This window comes from Musa acuminata, chromosome BXJ3-6, assembly GCF_036884655.1.
Source record: "Musa acuminata AAA Group cultivar baxijiao chromosome BXJ3-6, Cavendish_Baxijiao_AAA, whole genome shotgun sequence".
Taxonomy (NCBI): domain Eukaryota; kingdom Viridiplantae; phylum Streptophyta; class Magnoliopsida; order Zingiberales; family Musaceae; genus Musa; species Musa acuminata.
Window position 1 is genome coordinate 35,887,854 of NC_088354.1, and position 19,642 is coordinate 35,907,495.

Here is a 19,642-nt window from a genome sequence, read left to right on the forward strand (position 1 = left end):
GTAGAGAAAATGTATGGATGATCCTCACCTTACTACTAAATAAATAATTTAATAATATATTTTTTGAATAGTGTCCCGACCCGTCCTACATTAATAATTGATAATAATCATTCTATCCTATCAAGATCAAAGATAAAAAAGATTCTTCCTATCATGATCAGGCAATTAATCTGATCTTATCTCAAGCCAGCTATAAGAAGACTTAGGGATCAGATATAAAAAGGAACCTATCAGCTCACATTGAAGGAGGACTCTCTGCACACTAACTTAGTTATATGGTTATACTATCATCTTCTCCTCTTCGCTGACTTAAGCATCGGAGGGATTACACTGAGCAACTCCTAATGTCGACTTGTCATGTAGGATCGTTGATCACCTGAAGATACCTAGATGATCCGACCCCTAAGGAGGAACCTTGTAACCAGGAAGATTTTAATTCACCTACCCGGTCATCCTATACTGGGTCTTTACCCACCTAACGGCTTTCGACCTGATAGCCTATGTAGTCTAACTTCATTAAGTCTCCCATGTCAATCAGAAAGAGACACATGAATAAGTCTGCACCTTCGATAGTGGACCAATTAGATCGACGCATTAGTCAATCGTGCTCATGACTCCGATGCATAATATTATAATAATATAAATCTAAAATATCATAGGACATACGAAATACATCAATCACATCATTTATGATGTATGTTAAATACTTAAATATAATCTCTCAATAATCCATGGAAAGGCATGACTCCATGAAATATATTTTAATAGCGAGATAATAAGTTCTCAATAACAAATGAAGGGATGTTCTTACCGATCAAAATGGGAACATGTCAATAACGGAGGAGTTACGTTTAATGAAGGACAACACTAATCAATATTTATTTAGCTTCCAATTGCTTAAGATAAAAATTTTGTGATGAAAGCGAAGAGAAGGATGGACTAAGATTTAGAGCACGATGTTTAGTTTCGATCTTCGACTCTTTAGTTGAACTGCTCCCTTGGTGATATTTGATCTTGTTCTTGAGCTGAGAATGAGATCAGAGTGAGGAATAGTTGACAAAGGATTGCATGTCCCAAGACATGCAGCCAAATGAGACGCATCACAATTTGCTGCCGTTCATGAACGAATAAGAAAGATGTGTAGTTGTCGTTGACAGATGAGATAACGAGGGAGAAGAAAAACTATTTATTATTGTGAGGAAGAAACAGTCAAATTTTAAATTATAAGTTCTCATTTTCTTTCTCTTAGATTAATCTATACTATCTCACATAAATTTTTAAAAATACTCAATATATATTTTTTATCTTCCCTCGAGATCCAAGCTTGTCCATACTAAGTTTTGTTATCATTTATTTAATTTTGTTCAATATGATTTCTAACTTAAAAATTATTTTCAAACTCGGATGAACTGATATCTATAAGATGATAATATTAATCCATATATTTATTATATTTTGATGAATATATCAAAAAAATTATAATTAATCATATAAATCTTATATAAGAGATTGGATCAATTCATAGGATCGTGTAATCGGACTAATTATAGATTATTCCTGTAATCAATTACTTTTAATATCTCAATCGTTATGTTTTTAAAAATTATAAGGTCCTTATATTTACGAAAGTAAAATATTTAATTTATTATTTTAATTATATATATATATATATTTAATTTTTAATTATATAAAATTATCTTATTAATCGGATCTTAATATTTTACTTTCATAATTATAAAGATTTTAATATAACTTTTGAGAATATAATGATCAGATATTAAAAAAAATTAATTATAAAGATAATATATAATTAGCTCCATATAATTAAATTTTTATCCTGACTTAATATTATATATATATATATATATATATATATATATATATATATGTGCAGAAAATTTAAATAATTGGGTAAATATTATTTTTATTATTTTAGAGGTTATTTGACCTTTGAAGTGGTAGATGGCAGTGAAAAGGCGGTGGGAGGGCAAAAAGCAAAGTGTCTGGAGCAAAAGTTCGAACTTTTCAGCGAAGAAAGCGGGGAGGGAGAGGGAGGCGGAGAAGATGGCGAGGAGAGCGGAGGAGGAGTACGACTACCTCTTCAAGGTGGTGTTGATCGGCGACTCGGGAGTGGGCAAATCCAACCTCCTTTCCCGCTTCACCCGCAACGAGTTCTGCCTGGAGTCCAAGTCCACCATCGGCGTTGAATTCGCCACCCGAACCCTCCAGGTGTCGGATCCCTCTCACCCCGCCCCTCCACCGGTGCCTTCTGTTTCCCCCGGATTCTTCTTGCTCTGTTGGACCTTTCATCTCGATCAAATGATCCGATTCTGGCTTCTTCTGCGTGCTCTTCTGGATCTCTTCCTCGATCGGGTTTCCTGTTCCGGAAATGATAGATCCATTCCCATCTTGATCCGGTGGATCTCTGAGTTTGGGACATTGGTTCTTCGAGAAAAGAGTGTTTTTTCTCCATTTTGATTATGGATTTTGAGCATTTTTTCATTCTTTTTGTTTTTTAACCCCTTCCACTCTTCTTCTGGAGTTCAAGGTCACGATTTTTTTATTGATGTTACTTTTCTCTTTCCCTCAATTCTCGTACTTTCTGGTTTCTTCCATCTTTTTCTTCATTCACTTTTTCTTTTTCTTATCCAATACAGAAAACAAAAATGGAAATTTAATTGACGTTTTCATGCGACAACTTATAATTCTGTGGATGACTCCCTCAAAAATTCTAAAAGTACTAGCGTACCAAAAATCTAGTGACGAGAGCATAATTATTGGCAACTAAAGCAAATCAGTGCAATTAGGTTGAACTTAAAAAAGCGTTTGAATGGAGCTTAATTTTAGCATTTATTCTAGATGTTCATGCCTATCTAGGCTTAGTTTGCATCTGGTCTATATTTTAATTGGATGCAAGTCATTTTTGTTGATTGTTGTAAACTCATTTTTCTTTCTTTAGTTTGACATGTGGCTGATATTATTTGCTTAAGTAGAAGTAGAAGTTAGACCTGCGGATGCAATTGTTAGGGTCCAGTTTACTTGTTGATGAGAATTCACATGATGAAGATTTCATCTTATTCTAAATAGACTTTAGTTCAAATAGGAAAATGGGTCTCAAAGTGTCCATTTACAGGGACGTGTGATGTTGCATTAAAGTACTTTTTATGGTATATCAAAAGTACCTTTTTAAGAAGAGAGAGAAAGAGTAAAAAAAGGTTTTCGTTTTTATTTTTGTCTTTCAATACCAAACAAACCAATAGTTTCTCCATCAATAGGTTCATAGAAAAACTCAATATAGACAATTTGATCATGATCCCATTATCCATATTTGGTATGTACCCTTTTAGATGGAGAGAGAACGATTCATACCGAGGTAAATGCTTGTATGATTCAATATTCCATGCAAAGTCTGACTTATATATATATTTTTTAATGAAAGCTTTTATGGTTGGTTGGCCTAGTTATATTTCTTTCTATTTTATTGTTCTTCTTGTGTACAATCTTATTTTTCTTTCTTGTGATCCTTTCTGATCTTCTATACTTTGTCCTCAAACTTCCTACGTTATATATAAGTTTTATTTGACATATTTGTTGCATTAATGTGGTGCCTTTAGGGGGTGTCAGTTCTTGACTCAACATGTATCCTAATCGAATTACAAATCTGGGTGGTTTTGGATCATTCATTAGATAAAGTGATTAGCCTGATTAGAAAATGAATTCAATTCAGGTTAGGGAGTTGACCCAACTGACTTGAATTGACGTACATAGTGATTACCTGCTACTTCCATTTGGTTTCATGTAAATTCATAAAGGGAAGTAGTTCTCGACTTCAGTCCAATTCCATGTAGAGAACACCCTTTTTCTTTCTCTTCTTTTTTCCTTTATTTTCCAATTACAAGCCTTGAGATGGAGCCACTGGATAATGCTAACTTTGATGGCACATCTAGTTTATCTTTAAGATATGAGAATAAATATAGTGAATCCTGTGGCCTGAACATCGTATATTCATCTTTTGGAATTGTTTTTAGTATTTCTTCCTGCTTTGAGCAACAATTCTTTTTTTATTTTTGGGAGGTAGATACTACTGCTCCTAGTCATTTGCAGATTTGGGAAGAGATCCAAAATCTTTTGTCTTAATACATTATTAGGTTCTTAAATATATGTTAATATTTACATGTTACCTTTCTGAGATCTTTAACAGAAACATGTAATCCTGATGAAGATTTAAACTTCAATCCACTTTTCAGACATTTATTTTTTCATAGTCCACAATGACTTCAATCTTGATTTCCCTACTCAACTAATTACTAGTATTAGTAGTGCCTGCAGAGAGATTATGTTCTAGTTGCTAGATATAACTTTTGAGTAAGTGTCAAGATCAATCTTTGTTTATTACTTTAGAATTGATGGATGCATTGGTTACTTATTGTACATTTCAGTGATAGCCCTGTTGGAACGTAACTAGAAGATTGAAAAAGAAATACTTGTGGAAGATGCTGTTTCAAACACCTAATAGTTTGTAAAGTTTGACATAGCATGACTCAGAGATTCTTGACATAATAGAATGCTTTAACAACTAGATGGCAGCCTATTGATTTCTTGAAAGATGCACAAAGCTCCTGACAATGCAAGGTCTAGCAAGGATCAATGTACGCAACCTAACTGTGTTGAAAATTTGCTATTGATTTCCATAGCTAGGGTCAATGCATGAAGCCTATTGATTTCTGTTAGCCTCTTGAATTTCTTCATATTTAAAATTTGCTACATGCTCCAAAAGTTGACAACAGCCATATGTGTTATTAACTTCCCAATGAGATTGTAGATTATTTTTTCTTCGACTGCTTTGCAATAATAATAGTGTTATTATTATTATAAATTGAAATGTGAAACAGAATCAGTTTATGATTTTCTGCAGAACAACTGGATCATAGACTATGAATTACTATTTTGCTTTGGGTAGATTGATGTGGAAAGAGAGAAATTGCATCGATATTGATTTCTCAGCTTGGATTGCTGTATTGTAGCACTGGGCAAGTTAATACCTTTTAGGTATAGTTTGAATCCATGGTGTGCCAATCAGCATGCCTTTGTGCTGGCCAACGCCGTTTAAAAATTGATCTAGCCATATGCCTGCATCCTTGGCATTGTTTTGCATGATGAATGTTGATATCTCTTTGGATGGTACATTTTTATCACCACTAACATGTAACTATTGACACAACAATCCTTCTTTCTATGCAAGTGGATACTTAATGGTCAAATTAGAATTATAATCTTTAAGTCATGGTGGCTAACTACTTTGAAAATCCCTGGTTCGTATAGAGGACATCAATTTACTTGTTATTGCTTTTTAGTTCAGAATGTATTGACCAATAAATCATTTTATTGTCCAAACTTGCTACATTACGTGTGCATATGTACTTTATATATTTTCATGAGTAATTCTATGCAACAGCCTTTTTATTTGTGAAGCATTTGTTTAGGTGAATCTCCAGCTTTCCAAGTGATTCATGTCTTGACATCCTTCTTTTGTATATCTAGAAGGATCATACATTAGACAAACATGTTGTGACTTGTGAGTGAAATCAAATAATGACTCTGTCTCTGACGTTGATGCTTTTTGGTATTACTAATTGTAGTGAATTAAGTATCATCAATTGTTGCATTACATCTGAATGTCCCGCTCCATTTGAATCATTTTCAGTTTGCACATTGTGAATATCTTTACCTATCAGCTACCCTATTGACATAGTTTCCTCAAGCTCAAACTCCATTTCCTGGTGTTGTTTCGTTGATTTGCATCACTTATTTTGTTTCTTTCATCTTTACTGCCTTTTCAAGGTTGAAGGCCGGATAATAAAATCCCAAATATGGGACACAGCAGGCCAGGAACGATACCGGGCAATAACAAGTGCCTACTACCGTGGGGCCCTTGGTGCTATCCTAGTGTATGATGTGACCAAACCAACCACATTCGAGAATGTCAGTCGATGGCTCAAGGAGCTCCGTGACCATGCTGACCCTAATATCGTGATCATGCTCATCGGTAACAAGACCGACCTCAAGCAACTCCGTGCGGTTGCCTCGGAGGATGCACAAAGCTATGCTGAAACGGAAGGGCTTTCTTATATCGAGACATCTGCCCTTGAGGCGACGAATGTGGAGCAGGCATTTCAGTTGATTCTTGCGGAGATATATCGAGTCATCAGTAAAAAGAACATCTCTTCCGATGAGCCTGGACCTGGAATTGCTGGAAGTGTTAAAGAAGGGAAAACCATTGTGGTCTCAGCATCAGAGTCCAACACAAAGAAGCAATGCTGCTCAACATAGTAGCGTTCGTCCTCACCCTTGTTATTCTTATGCTTTTTGTTCTGGATGTTAATTTGGGGATTATAATATTGGGTTATGATTTCTTGTTCTCCGTTCAAAATCAGATGATTGCTGGAGGCTCTCATTTCTCTGATGTCTTCACATACATTTTATTACTTAAAGAAAGGTTTTTTGTGCAGATTAGCATTCTCTTAACATAATGGTAATGGTTTTCTTTAATGTTAAATAGTTATTTTTTCCTCCATATCTTATGTGTATAATACCCAATATAAACCTTATATTATACAAGCCTTTTATGAGATTATAATTGATTATAATTATTAGAAGAATTTTGTGATGAGAGTATAATTATTAGAAAAATTATATGAAGGTGTTGGTTAATTTAGTTGATAAATACTGAATTTATCGTAGATCTTGGATCACGTGTTCATCATTTATCCTTTACCAATTTTTTTTTTTATGTATTAGAATGATCAGAATGTTACAATTATTAGAAGAATTCTTCGTGTTGGATAACTATTTAAATTATCCAATGGAGTAGGAAATAAGTATTTACCTAAATATTTTATAGTTAGTGTGAGTTATACTCCAAAGTTGATATTTGTGAGTATCTTACAACAAGTTTAATTAAATAAATGTGATATCTAACCTAAATCAGAGATTGTTAATATAGTTAGTATGGAGGATTTTGGTTCAAGTTTATAATATTATGGAAAGTACAGAAACAAGTATGAAATATAGATATTATCAGATATAATGCACCCTTATTCTGAGGGGTATACATATACTAAAAAAAAAAAGACTAAAACTTGATATAAGAATGTAATAGTTATAATTAGATAAGCTCTTTCAAAAGATATTATCACAGCAATAAGACCAAATCTAACTGCTACAACCTTCTCCTCTATATCATCAAGGACACAATGAGATTCTTGTATCAGCTGTGGCTGGGAATAGTGTGTTGTCCTTCACACAGCAAGATTCTTGAGGTCTATCCACATCATGCATAAGCACATCAGTATCCATCCCCCTCACTGCTGATGTGTTGGAAGGACAAGGGGGAGAAATGCAAGGAGGAGCTTTGGGTTGATGGAGTTTGGACTCTTAGCCTTCATGGTGTGGGCAAATAGAGGTTTAAGATAAGATTATGCAGTGTGTGGAAATGATCAGTAGCTGATGTAATATTATCTTCGAGTTTCTGCATGAAGATTTATTCTGAGATTTATCGGAAAAAGTAACATTTGTTGCTGAAGATTGTTCAGCATCAATCCATTCAAAGCTTGAGATAAAAATGGAAAAATTACAGACACATTGTAGCCTCAACCAAACCTAATTCCTGCTGCTGGAAAGAGGAAAGATGTTCTCTTGATGCAAGCTTCAGCTCCCTGTATTCAGATTTCTGGTGACAACATGGCGGATGAGCTGATACTTGAATTATAACTTTACAGAGTAATTGTTGCGGTAGCAAAAAGTTCGATACAAATTCGTGCACCACATGACAGTGGTCTCACCAGAAAACACAACAAAAAGATGACAGTAAATCTTCTGAGGACAACTGTATCTTGATATGTTCATTCAAATTGAATCTTGAGAATATGATTTACATGATAATTTGCAGTTCTGAAGAGGTCAAGTTTCTTATTCAGATATTGAAAACCCAAACACTCTGCCCATATACATCTGTGCATACACCACCCAATAAGTAACACAAGACTCTCATCATCCTTGGAACTTCCAGGAAGAAGATACAATTGGCAGAGAGTAAAGGAAAGGTGGAAATTCTTTAACTGCAAACAGAATTCAGCTTTTAACCACCAAAAGCTTCTACAATGTAGTGCCTGATTCACCGATTATGATCCAGATGGTCCTCACATCTGCTAATTCAACAAACCATGTACCATATATACTTTTGAGTAAGTTAGAATTTTCTTCTGCCGATTCTGCCACAAAAGTCTTTCCCCTAATTATCCTTCTTAAAAGTTCTTTTTGGTCTTGACTTTATCAATGCGTGCTTTGCGAACCGCCTGTTGGATCTGCCTCTCATGTTCCTTGAGCATATCTTCAACATTTCCTCCTGGGGGCATCAGTGGTCCAGAATACTGGATTTTCTTGTTCCTAGTACCATAAACCTGAAATTTTGGCAAAGTGTGAAAGCACTTGGTAAAATAAACTTGTCAGCATATAAATCTATGCTTGTTTTCATGCTCATGGACGAAGTAAAGAAGAAAAACTTGGTCATGGTGAGAGAAAATTGTCTTATCCAAGAGAAATATACGACCATGCTTCCAATCAGGTTTTAGGAACTGTTGAAGTTGCATGCATCTTCTATTTGGTTAGATATGGAAACCATGTGTTCTAAAGCTTATCCAATTTCAGGATGCCACGAATCAATGGATAAAAAATCACAAGGTTCACTTTTCATGCATGTTGAAATTTATTGACACATACAACTAATTCAACAACTATAAATTAAGCAATTATCATCAAGTAGAACATACGATTGTGGATTCTTTGCTCACTGTTCTGTCATCTTTCTTGTGTGTGGAGGCAGCTCGATCAAGTATATGCTTGTCAGAGGACTCGGTCACATCAAGCCGATTGTATCTGGAGTTTGCAGTGGTTCTTGCTGCTACTGAACCCGGGATGCCATCAGCTCCTGACAAATGAATGTATGATCTCTGTTTCTGCAACTGAGAGTCATTTGACACTCTAGCCGAACTCTTTGATGGTCCAGGAACCCTCATCTCTTCCTGATTCACTTTCTTAGTCAATGTGGTTCCATATCCACCAGGGTGCACACCCAATTGATAGAAGCCATTTTGTGCTGTTCCTACTGCAGAGTCAATTGGAAACCCGGACCTCCTCTCAGCATCTTGTGCATTATATGCCTGTGCCTGTTGCTTCTACAGCAGCAGTAAAAAAGAAAAAGGGATAAATTAAACCAATGGAATCCATAGAAAAGCCTGGTCAGTTGTCCCAAAAATTACATTCGGCAGGATCTGATGTTAAAGCAATGAATGACTGCATAAAGCACGTGGAACTCCCTTATGGTAAATTATGCACTCTTAAGCATTACATAAATGGAATAAAGGCATGTTAACTCTAAAACTCTAAACACCATGGCAGATGCAACCAAGTGCAAAAGCTACAGATAAACATGAAAAGATGATGTATGCCATGAGAAAGAATTGATGCCTGGGTGCTCTGTTGGCCCATGAGAAGAAAGGAAACGGTCTCATATAATTATGATGGCAGAGTTGGCACTCCAACCATGTCTCTTATTTTTCTTTTCACATGACATCAGTAACAGAAGTCTCAAATCACATTGCCAAACGCAAATGAATTCTACCTGCAGCTCCATATTTGCATCAGGCATTGCCATTCCTTTGGTCTCTTTTCTCCCTGGTCTTGCAGTCTCCGACCATCCCTTGGTAGCTTCTGCTCTTTGTCTGGAGAAGGTCATAGAGCAGAGAGCGACTGAAGTCAATATCCAGTATAACAACATATATATCTTCCAATAGTTTCTCTACCCTAAAAGGAGAATAAGAAGCATTATCATACATCATTTTTTAAATCAAAATACCTGCGAATTTCCTCATCCCGAAGTTTAACATCATACTCCTTGCTGGGTGGATATTTAGGCAAACTAGAAGGGTCGCAGGCAAGTGGTTTAGTTCTAAAGAACTGAAAAGTACAAGTTGAGGTTAGTGATCACAATATTATCAAATAGCATATAAGTCTATTTCAGAATATCAAAATGTAACTGGTAACCCTGACACTTGCATGTTTAAGGAAAGGACTCAATGATGAAATTCTTCTGAAACTTGATTGAGATTTGGCTACTTCAAAGACAGATATTTAGCCACATCATATAGCTTAAAAGAATATCAAATAGTAGAGGTACTGGCCAAATTGTATTCTGATCATTATAATTGTAACGCATAACGAGAAGCTAAACAAATTAACCACAATATGAATCAACAAGAAATAGTAGAAGTTAATAAACATCATCTCTCAGGTTCCTTAACATTTGCAAGGAAACAATTTTTCGGAAATAATAGAAGCAGTGAAAGTTTGTCACTTAAAATGTCCCAAATAAAAATAAAAAATGACACCTTACATGAATGGTTATATCAATGAAATCAAAACTTACTTCACTTTCAAGGGCTGAAGCTGCTGTTCCACGATTTTCCGGTTCTATTGCAAGAAGGGTATCTAACAGAGTTAAAGCTGAAGGAGGAAAATCCTTGAATGTGTCTGCAAAACAGCGTTTATATTGGTGCTGAGGTTTGAAAATAGTTGCATGCGGCAACTTTGATTTCTTCCAGTACTCATCTGATGGTGATCCTAGGAGCTTGAAAATCTTGTGCAGTTGTTCCACCTGCACAGATTGATCCACCGTCATATCAGATGAGAAATCAAGCTATTAATTGGCAACCATCAGAACTATGTACAAATTTGAGAACCAAAGCCAAATATAGGAATCCCAAGGAAAAAGGACAATTTGACTTATTATAAGAAACATGAGTTTTTGAAATCCAATCCAACCTATTAAAAAATTCAAAACTGAAGTTCCTGAATCCTTAGTTTCATATATTCTTAAAAAAATGCTTCTATTACCTATATAGAGAAAATTAACCACATCTTGTTAAAAAATATTCCAGTAGAAAATTTTCAGTACACATTGTTCAAAAACAGTTGAGACAGAAAATATTTAAGCCAAATAACAATAGGAGCAAGGAAAAGACCAGGCATTGGTGTCAATGGTAGTCATGGATTCAAGTCTCATCTGCATCACTCAATACAGCCTGGTGTCCGGTCCGAAAGCAACTATTAGCCGATGTTGGTATTACACAAAGATTTTGATTCTTGATGGTCATAATAGTAATAAATGGTAGATTAAAATGGTTAGATCAAGAGCTAACTGCGGCACAATGGAGCAATGAGCTGTGAGCTTTAGATTGTATGATTTGAAACATACTTTCTCAACTGTTGAACATCAAAAAGATTGAAGATATATATTAGTTTGCATCAGACATGGAAATTTATCCGTAAGTGACATCATGTAGATCACAAAACAATTACGCAAGCATGGAATGGTAGTTTCAGCATCAAGTTGAATATTTAGGAACCAACTTGATGATCTATTTGAAGTGGATCATCAAACCACATAGGAGCCCTCCACATTCAATTCACTTCATGCACATAATACATTTTTTTTAACCAGTTAGCAGTCATTTCATGCATTTATACCTAAAGCAAATAATTTATACCTCTGTTCTACCAGGCATGATCGGTTTCCCTGCAAGCAACTCCGCAAGAATGCATCCAGAACTCCACAAATCAACAGCAACATCATATTCTGTAGCACCAAGCAAAAGCTCAGGGGGTCGGTACCACAGCGTTACTACTCGACTTGTCAATGGCTGTTTCTGATCAGGATTGAAAACTGTTGCTAGGCCAAAATCTGCTATCTTAAGAATGCCGTTGTTGTCAATCAGAAGATTTGAGCCCTTGATATCCCGATGCAGAACCCCTCGACTGTGGCAATGAGCAAGCCCTTCAAGAAGCTGTTGCATATAACACTTTACCTGAAATGGATATGAAGGTCATCAAATATAAGATTTGAGAAAAATCTAGCATGAAGTTGTCAAATATATAGAAAAGAAACCTGTGGTTCAGTGAACTTGGTACCCGGCCTTGCAGCAAGTCCAGCAAGATCATGCTCCATGTACTCAAAAACAAGATACAAGTTGCCTGACACTCGTGATGTAACTACACCTTCAAGCTTTATAACATTTGGGTGATCAAGTCGATGAAGAACGTTAATTTCTCTTGCCATAAAGCGAACACTTTCAGGATCCATATTAACAAATCGCACTTTCTTGAGTGCAACAATTTTACCAGTTACAAGATCACGGGCTCGGTACACATTGCTATAAGTTCCTTGTCCAATCTGCAAAAAGTGATGTACGTAGTGTGTACCATCATTCCAAATGGCCATATAAAACGTTATACAAGACTTCATTATATCACATTCTCTAACAGAGTATTATTGCAAATAGCATTTGGGACACCCAGATTACTGTAAAAACTCATCATCTCTTATTACTTCATGATATAACCATCAGTTCTGAACAATTCTGTCGATCACATTGTCAATCATAATGCATATTCCCCTTTTCTCCTTAAAAAATATATACTGGTACAATATTTACCACAACAATCAACAGCCTCAATGTGTAATCGATGGAAATCAATGGCTGCATTCCAGTGAAGTGGAAAAGTTTGGAGCAACTTGTCATTTGCAGAACATTTAATACATCAACAAGCCTATAAAGTGACCTTGAATTCAAATGCCAGTTCATCTTAAAAGAATTCTAATCTTCATTCAGAGATAATTTATTGGCATGGTAGTAGTTATAAGTGAAGCAAAGGAGGATTGTACTAAAAAAATCTTAAATCATTCGCATTCATCTTAAATTCGTCTATTGCTAGATTCTCTATATAGGTATATCATGTAGGAAAGTCTTAAGAGTTCCTTACTCAAAAGGAAGAATTTGATATGTTCTTATTTTCGTCATGAAAACCATGATAGATTGAAAAACCATGATAGATTGATACACTCTACCAGAAAACAGTTATTTGTTTACAAGGAACTCCAAATATTTTGACCAATTGCAACTTACAAGTTGTAGCTATTGGATCAAAGTTTCTCATAATTCCAGCATATAACGAAGTAGCTTGCAAAATTTCTTTACTGCAGCAGCATATTAACATTGTGATAATATTAGGATCGTCAAAGATATAATGTTTAGTTTTATAATTCTCTCTCTGTTTATTTGCAAGGAAAATTAAACATAAAGCCATTTGAGAATTAAAAACGGTGATACAAACAAGAAAGTTATGTACATATGTAAAATATAAAATAATAATAATCACTTAAGAGGAAGAAGTGTTTTAGAACCTTATCTAGTTTCTCAAATGAAGAAGCTCTCCGAGGTTGCCACCCATTTAATGCTTCCCCAGCTGCAGCAATTAGCCATGAGGGCCAGCCTGCTGCAACATTCTCCCCAGGTAACCCATTCGGCACGTCAACAATTCCCAAGTTGGCTTCTGCCTCATTTGGCCCAGACACAACTTGTGAATTCTCTCTATTTGCCCCAGCAGCCGCAGTTACACGTCTCTGATGCCCCACGCTCTTCCGTATCCTATCGGCACAACCTGCAGCTTTCTTCTTCCCTTCTCCAGTTGGCGGGGGCAGGGCGCTCACCACGTTATCTTGGGGCTTTGACACGGAGTTGGGTTTAGGGTTCCCGCTACTATCAACATTCGTTTTTCTTGCCGCAGAACCCTTTTTCTTCGAGAGCGTGACAAACCGCTTGAAGGACTTTCTTCGATTGGTCGCGCCGTCTCCACCCGGGCTGATGCCTTTGGGGCAAATGCAGCAGCCCATAAGCGGAAAAAAGGCACGGAGTATTCCTCTAATGGTGCCGACTCAATTGATTGACAGCACAAATGCATTTGGTCCGGGTGCGTTACCCAAAGATCACGTTGAATCTTTGGGCTAGTGTCAGGCTCTGATTACAATCTTCACCTGCATTCAACTCGAGGAAGTCCAAGAAATCCTAAAATCTCAACGATGCACCAAATCGCTCTGAAACCCAAAAAACACCCTTCTTTTACTTGCCCTAAATCTTATAGCAGGATTCAATTCACGGGATCCTTCACAGCAGCATTCAACCTAAATCCAAACAATTTCAAGAACCCGTATATGAACAAGAAACTGAAAGCCCTGACAGCCAATCAGAAGATTTCGATCAAAAGATGCCGCCTTTCTAGGATAAATCAAGAACCGCGATTCAATTTAAAAAAACCTACAAGAAAACATCCAAATCTCATTCTTGAAAAGCGAAGATAGAAAATAAAGGAAATTAGAATAATAGATCTTTTCTCTTTTCCTTTACGAAAAATGAAGGAGGAAGAGAAAGATAGAATTCCAGAACAGAATCAAGAGATCGTAAGAGAAACTGAAGCGGGGAGGGTTTTGCGGATCCTCCCGAGCCCTAAAATCCCGCCGAACCAATGCAATTTCTCCCCTTATCTCTTATTTTTCCTCTCCCTTTTTTTCCCTCAAAAGCTCGCTCGGTGAGGCAAGTAATTCACTTTCGGCAGCTTACCAAACATTTTACCCGTGCGATGACTGGGCAAAACCAGAGCAAAGCACCTTCGGGTCCCATCTTCGGTGATAGGGGTAAGGAGAGGAGTGCCTCTCCCAGTTCGCGCGCCAACTACCGGCGCGATGCTGATCCCGGGGCCGTTCGTTTCGTTCGTGTTAGGAAGGGGAAGCAGTTTGAGTGCAACGGTCGAGATAGGAACCGGTTTGCTGCGTGATTTCGTGTGCTGCGGCACATCTTACCACCAGACACGTCAATCTCGTTAGTTCAATGCTCTTTGCAAGAACTAAAATATTATCGATCATCAATAATTAATTTACTTAAGAGAAATTATTACATATCTAATTTAACTATACTCTCATGTCTTCTCCTAATATTACGAAAAATAGATCTCATATACTCAATTTTAATCATACTTAATCTAAAATATTTATTTTTAAGAATTATTTCTCTAATCCTTAAAATTAATTTTACTTCAACTCTCATAAAATAAGATAGTATTATTAAGAGGTGCCTTACTTCCAGTTTACTAAAATGCCCAAAAACAAAACAAAAAATCCTTAACCGATGCAATGAACCTCCATTTTAGATAGATGAACTGAATGGATTCATCCTCCACGAAGCAGTTTAATCATTTGTTGACATCGTCTTCTTCTCTTTCTTTAGCTACGGTAGCTTTTCTCCTTCTCTTCAGTAAATTATTAAAATCAGTTAAAAAAATTAAAATATATAAATTTACTACGATGAGTTATTATCAATATGTGACGAAAGTTTAAGGAACGTGAAATAATTTTGTGAATAGTATAACCATATTAATTGACCATTATAACTTCAAAATTGGAATACGTCAATGTTTATTTGTTAGTAAATTTACTGCATAAAATAATGACTCCATCAAAATTTTAATTTGTCGGATGATTTTAGTATATTTTCATTTGATTCCATGACGGAGGCTCTGCATTTATTATCATAGCTTCATAGTAAGTGTCCGCTGTGCCCCCTACACTTCACCAATATCCAATCCCAAGTCCTCCAAAAACTATGTAATAAATGGAAAATAATGAGGGCATTCGTGTCCGATCACTATATTTGTGACGCCTCGGTTAATTCCCTACTTTGTGTTACCACCCCGCCAACTCGTTTACGGCTCTGTCACAACCATCCTTGTGATGTAGATGCAATAGTGGGGCCCTTTCTATGATTCCGTTGTAGTGCAGGTAGGATATGGGTAAAAGAAGAGCCGGGTAGAGGAAGTACTCTCGTCGGCAGGATCTGCCGACCGTTCTTCCCTCACCTCACCATCACGGGCTATTATTGACGATCCCCGAAGCACCGTCCGATGCGAAATCCACGGTTGAGCCACCGCCTTCGGTGGCTTGGGCCTCCGCACCTCCGTGCGGTTACGTTACCCGGGAATGACAGGCTGTCCCCAGCCGTCCGTGTCGCTACTCGCCCCGCACCTTTTCTTCCTCTCGTTTCCTTTCTCTCGGACCACCCTACCATTTCCCTCTGCCTTTCTTCCTTCCGTCTCTCTCCGCTTCTTCCTTTTAGGGTACCGGGTCTGTGATCTTGCGCCGCTCTCCTCGGTCCCAAGTTCGCCGCTCCGAGAGGTCTCTTTCGGGACCCGGATCTCCGAATTCGGTCCTCTACAACCCGGGAATCATCGAGGTTGAGGATTTTGTTCGAAGAGAATATAATCTCTTGGATTGAATCCAATGCTCGTCTTTGCTGCTTTTGGGGGTAACATGTTTTCCCTTTTCTCGACTTTTATTTTGTCTCTTTGACTTTTTTTCGTTGCAAATGGTTGGTATTGTTGTGGAGAATGGCTTTTAGGTCGTGTATGTGATTCTTTGGGCACTGATGACAACGTTCAAGCTTTAATTTGATTTTTCTCATGATGAAAAGAGGTTTTTACTGATTATTTACAAATCCATTTCTAGTTTCTTTAGAAGATGATGTATTCGGAGAAGCTTTACTAACTGCGAGGGTGGTTCGAGGCACTTTAGTATATTAATGGTGCTTCTGTGTTACAGATGATAAAGCAATTCATATTGTTGCAGAAATTTGTGCTCTCTTGATTAGAACCTGTCCTGTACTTGTAATCTCTCATATAGTTTTGATATTTCTACATCTCTCTGGCTGAATTCATATGCTGCATCAGTCAGATGCTGCATTTTGAGACACAGTACTAGCTGAGGTTTCGTAGCAAGGGTTAAAAAGTATGAACCTGATTTTATCCTTTTCTCATCAGATCCAGCTGTTCTGTGGTCATTGCAAATAGGTTCAGGGTATGCAGAATGCTACTTGATTGGTTAATTTTGGGTGTGGTTTATAGTTTCAGTGTTTTTAGCACATGGCAAGATTGGTGTTGAAACTCTTAGGAATTCGATATGGACACCGGTTGGTTCAACTGAGTTTGATTTCTTGGGAAGTTAAATTTGTTTCTGTTATCTTGAATGGATGCAATTTTTCTACAGGTACTGATACCAGGTGCTTTTAGTGTTGATATGCACATCTTGTTCTTGTGAGAAATTCTAAGATATGCTTTGGTTATTCATCAGATATTTTGTATTCGTATTACTATATCAATTGTATTAATACACAGAGGATATCATTGCTACCCATTGCTCGATACCTTTTGTTTTATGAGTTCCGTAAATGATCATCATGTAACGGAAGCAGAATCCACTTTTCGGAAGCAGAACTTTTTTTTGTGCCCTTTTGATACATGTCATGACTTGATATAATTAATTTGATGGGTTCATTACAGATTATTGTAGGGGTTCTTGAGGAAAATCTCTTTGCTTCACTGGAATCTATCAACAGAACTCTTGAAGTGGCTATCTTTGTCATACTTGTGGGACATCAGGGATTCGATGCTGGCAGATAGCATGCTTGGAATCTGTCTTTCAGGTGATGCCCCTGACGTCTCTTGCCACCGAGGCATTCGGTGTATCGACCATTTCCCTTGTGTTCCTGACTGCTGCTCTTGGTATCCTATGCATCTTCCACTCTCTGTACTTCCAGTTCTGTATCAGGAGTAGACATTATCCTCATCTGAGCTACTTCAATGGGCCTTGGATTAGCCGTATCATTCTAATTCTAATCTCTATTTGGTGGGGCTTTGGAGAGATTGTTAGGCTGAGTTTCGTGAGATCGAGACTCTTTTCTGACCAAGCATGGCACAAAAGTGTCTGCAAGTTCTACATCCTCTCAAATTTAGGATTTGCAGAACCAAGCATGTTTCTTATGCTATCCTTCCTTCTTCATGCCGCACTGCAGAAAAGGGATTCTGGCACTCTGAGCCCATGGTGGAACAGAAAGACACTCGGTCGCATGCTCCTGTTCTGTTTTCCAATTCTTCTTATGCAAATTGCCGTCATTCTGATAGGACCCAGGTTTATCAATGAAGAGAATAGTGACAAGAGAACAAGGATTGCAAAGCTCTTCAGATGCATATCTTCCTTAACAAATGGTAACAGTGTATGCGTGTATCCCCTGCCAAGCACTATAATTCTTGGGGGCTTCTATGCCATCTTGATCAGTTATATTGCATACGTTGGTATGCGGTTATTCTCTTCGGTTATCAACAAAGGTCTGCAGCGAAGGATTTATGTGCTCACAACATCTATCCTCTTCCTTCCATTGAGGGCTGTTCTCCTGGGAATCTCTGTGCTTCCTCCACCAGGCAACCTGCTGTATGAGGCAATTGTGTTTTTAGCTTTCCTTATGTTGTTATTTTGCACCGTGGTTGGTATCTGCATGCTAGTATTTTTCCCTGTAGCTGATTCCTTGGCCCTGAGAGATAATGGTCATTCTGAAATTGAAGGGATGCCCTATGATGACTACTATTATGATGGTGCTTCTCTCATTGCTAGCCAGAACCATCAAGAGGAAAGTAGGAACTCCCCGGAATCTGCAAAGCATGACTCCATGTCCTTTTGCAGTATGAACTTGGATGGATCAGCAACAGAAGACATTAACAAGCCCATATTCTCACGTGATCCTATCAGTTCTTCATTGTCTGAGCCTCGACCGCCCCCCCGGTACGCCCATGATACCCCCTGAAGAGTTTGTTGCCCCATGATAAAAACCGGGAAGTTCTTGTTCCTTTGGCCCGTTTCTCTTTTGATGGTTGTACATTTTTGGGTAAAGAAAGATTGTAATATAAGGTATTATGAAGCTGTAGTTATTTGAACATGGTTTGTTTCTTTCTCATATGGGTATATTGCGTTTTTCCATTTTCCTTACCTACTGGTCTATTTAGATACTGTAAAGTTGTTATAAAGAATTAGTCAGTTGAATATTGTATCAATCTTCAAGACAATACTTCAAATTCTGTGAACCAGCTCAGTACAGCTTTAGTTGAGCTGTGACCTGTCTTTCCTAAAACTGGCAAATCTTGGTGGACAGACATGGCCTGACTGGATTTTGCTTGTGGTGGGCTGTTTATCTTTGGTTTTGTTGGCTGGATTATCTATTCAGCAACTTGCCTTGAAGTATGGTTTGACAGCTACCTTGGTCCAGTTCCAGAGTCACATTACTTGGTGCCGGCATCAATGACAAAGAAGATGACAGCTACATTGCATCATCATAACTCTGGCAGTAATTGGTATGACAGGCAGATTTGAAGAGTATATAATATGTTGCTGTGTATAATATGCTATTATTAATTTAATAATGCTGCATTATATTGATAGTTTATAAAGGATTGAATGTAATTTATTATGAGAATCTATATTTATTGGTAAAAAAACAAATAATTCTATTTAAATTTAAAACTTGTTTCCAAGACTCTTGAGCATGAACTTTCTGACCTTGTAACCAAAAACTCTAATTGGAATGATATTTTACAATTTCTTTAGCCACATCTTGGAGTATTCAACTCCGTGAATCCTCGACTTGAAGTTGTTGCTGCTATTTCTCTGATTTTTTTGTTCTTGTAAATTCCTTCAATCAAATTTTAGGTCAAAAAACTTAAATTAGGTTTAAGTTCATGTTTCCATATCATACCTTACCATTTTTAGTACAAGATAGGGAAAGCATCAGACCTTTCCCCCACCCTTTTTTTTTCCAATATTAGTTTACTCAATCTACTTTCCTAGTTTATTGTAAAGTCATGAAATCCTTTCGTC

General features: G+C 37.1%; 3 protein-coding genes across 3 annotated transcripts; 2 read left to right on the forward strand and 1 right to left on the reverse strand.

Annotated features, from left to right (window-relative positions):
- The first annotated feature begins 1,974 nt into the window (after window positions 1–1,974).
- On the forward strand, window positions 1,975–6,508 carry LOC135639918 (ras-related protein RABA2a-like). The gene is made up of 2 exons (XM_065153934.1): window positions 1,975–2,229; window positions 5,842–6,508. Exons 1-2 carry the CDS (start codon window positions 2,065–2,067, stop codon window positions 6,328–6,330), a joined length of 654 nt encoding a protein of 217 aa, XP_065010006.1. The 5' UTR covers window positions 1,975–2,064; the 3' UTR covers window positions 6,331–6,508.
- Window positions 6,509–8,157: 1,649 nt separating this feature from the next.
- Window positions 8,158–13,934, reverse strand: LOC135640860 (probable serine/threonine-protein kinase At1g54610). The gene is made up of 8 exons (XM_065155639.1): window positions 13,298–13,934; window positions 12,002–12,286; window positions 11,604–11,921; window positions 10,484–10,711; window positions 9,914–10,014; window positions 9,680–9,779; window positions 8,829–9,233; window positions 8,158–8,459 (listed from the first exon to the last, which is right to left on the reverse strand). The coding sequence occupies exons 1-8, from the start codon at window positions 13,784–13,786 to the stop codon at window positions 8,304–8,306; spliced, it is 2,082 nt and encodes a 693-aa protein (XP_065011711.1). The 5' UTR covers window positions 13,787–13,934; the 3' UTR covers window positions 8,158–8,303.
- A 1,901-nt stretch (window positions 13,935–15,835) lies between these two features.
- Window positions 15,836–18,876, forward strand: LOC135641634 (uncharacterized). Its single transcript, XM_065157156.1, has 2 exons — window positions 15,836–16,247; window positions 17,278–18,876. The coding sequence occupies exon 2, from the start codon at window positions 17,424–17,426 to the stop codon at window positions 18,573–18,575; it is 1,152 nt and encodes a 383-aa protein (XP_065013228.1). The 5' UTR covers window positions 15,836–16,247; window positions 17,278–17,423; the 3' UTR covers window positions 18,576–18,876.
- Window positions 18,877–19,642: the final 766 nt, after the last annotated feature.

Coding starts and splice junctions, on each gene's coding strand:
- LOC135639918 (XM_065153934.1), top strand. CDS start 2,065: ATGGCGAGGAGAGCGGAGGAGGAGTACGACTACCTCTTCAAGGTGGTG. Junction 2,230..5,841: donor TCGCCACCCGAACCCTCCAG/GTGTCGGATCCC, acceptor TGCCTTTTCAAG/GTTGAAGGCCGGATAATAAA.
- LOC135641634 (XM_065157156.1), top strand. CDS start 17,424: ATGCCCCTGACGTCTCTTGCCACCGAGGCATTCGGTGTATCGACCATT.
- LOC135640860 (XM_065155639.1), bottom strand. CDS start 13,786: ATGGGCTGCTGCATTTGCCCCAAAGGCATCAGCCCGGGTGGAGACGGC. Junction 12,287..13,297: donor CATTTGAGAAACTAGATAAG/GTTCTAAAACAC, acceptor CACTTTTTGCAG/ATTGGACAAGGAACTTATAG. Junction 8,460..8,828: donor TGAGCAAAGAATCCACAATC/GTATGTTCTACT, acceptor CCAAAATTTCAG/GTTTATGGTACTAGGAACAA.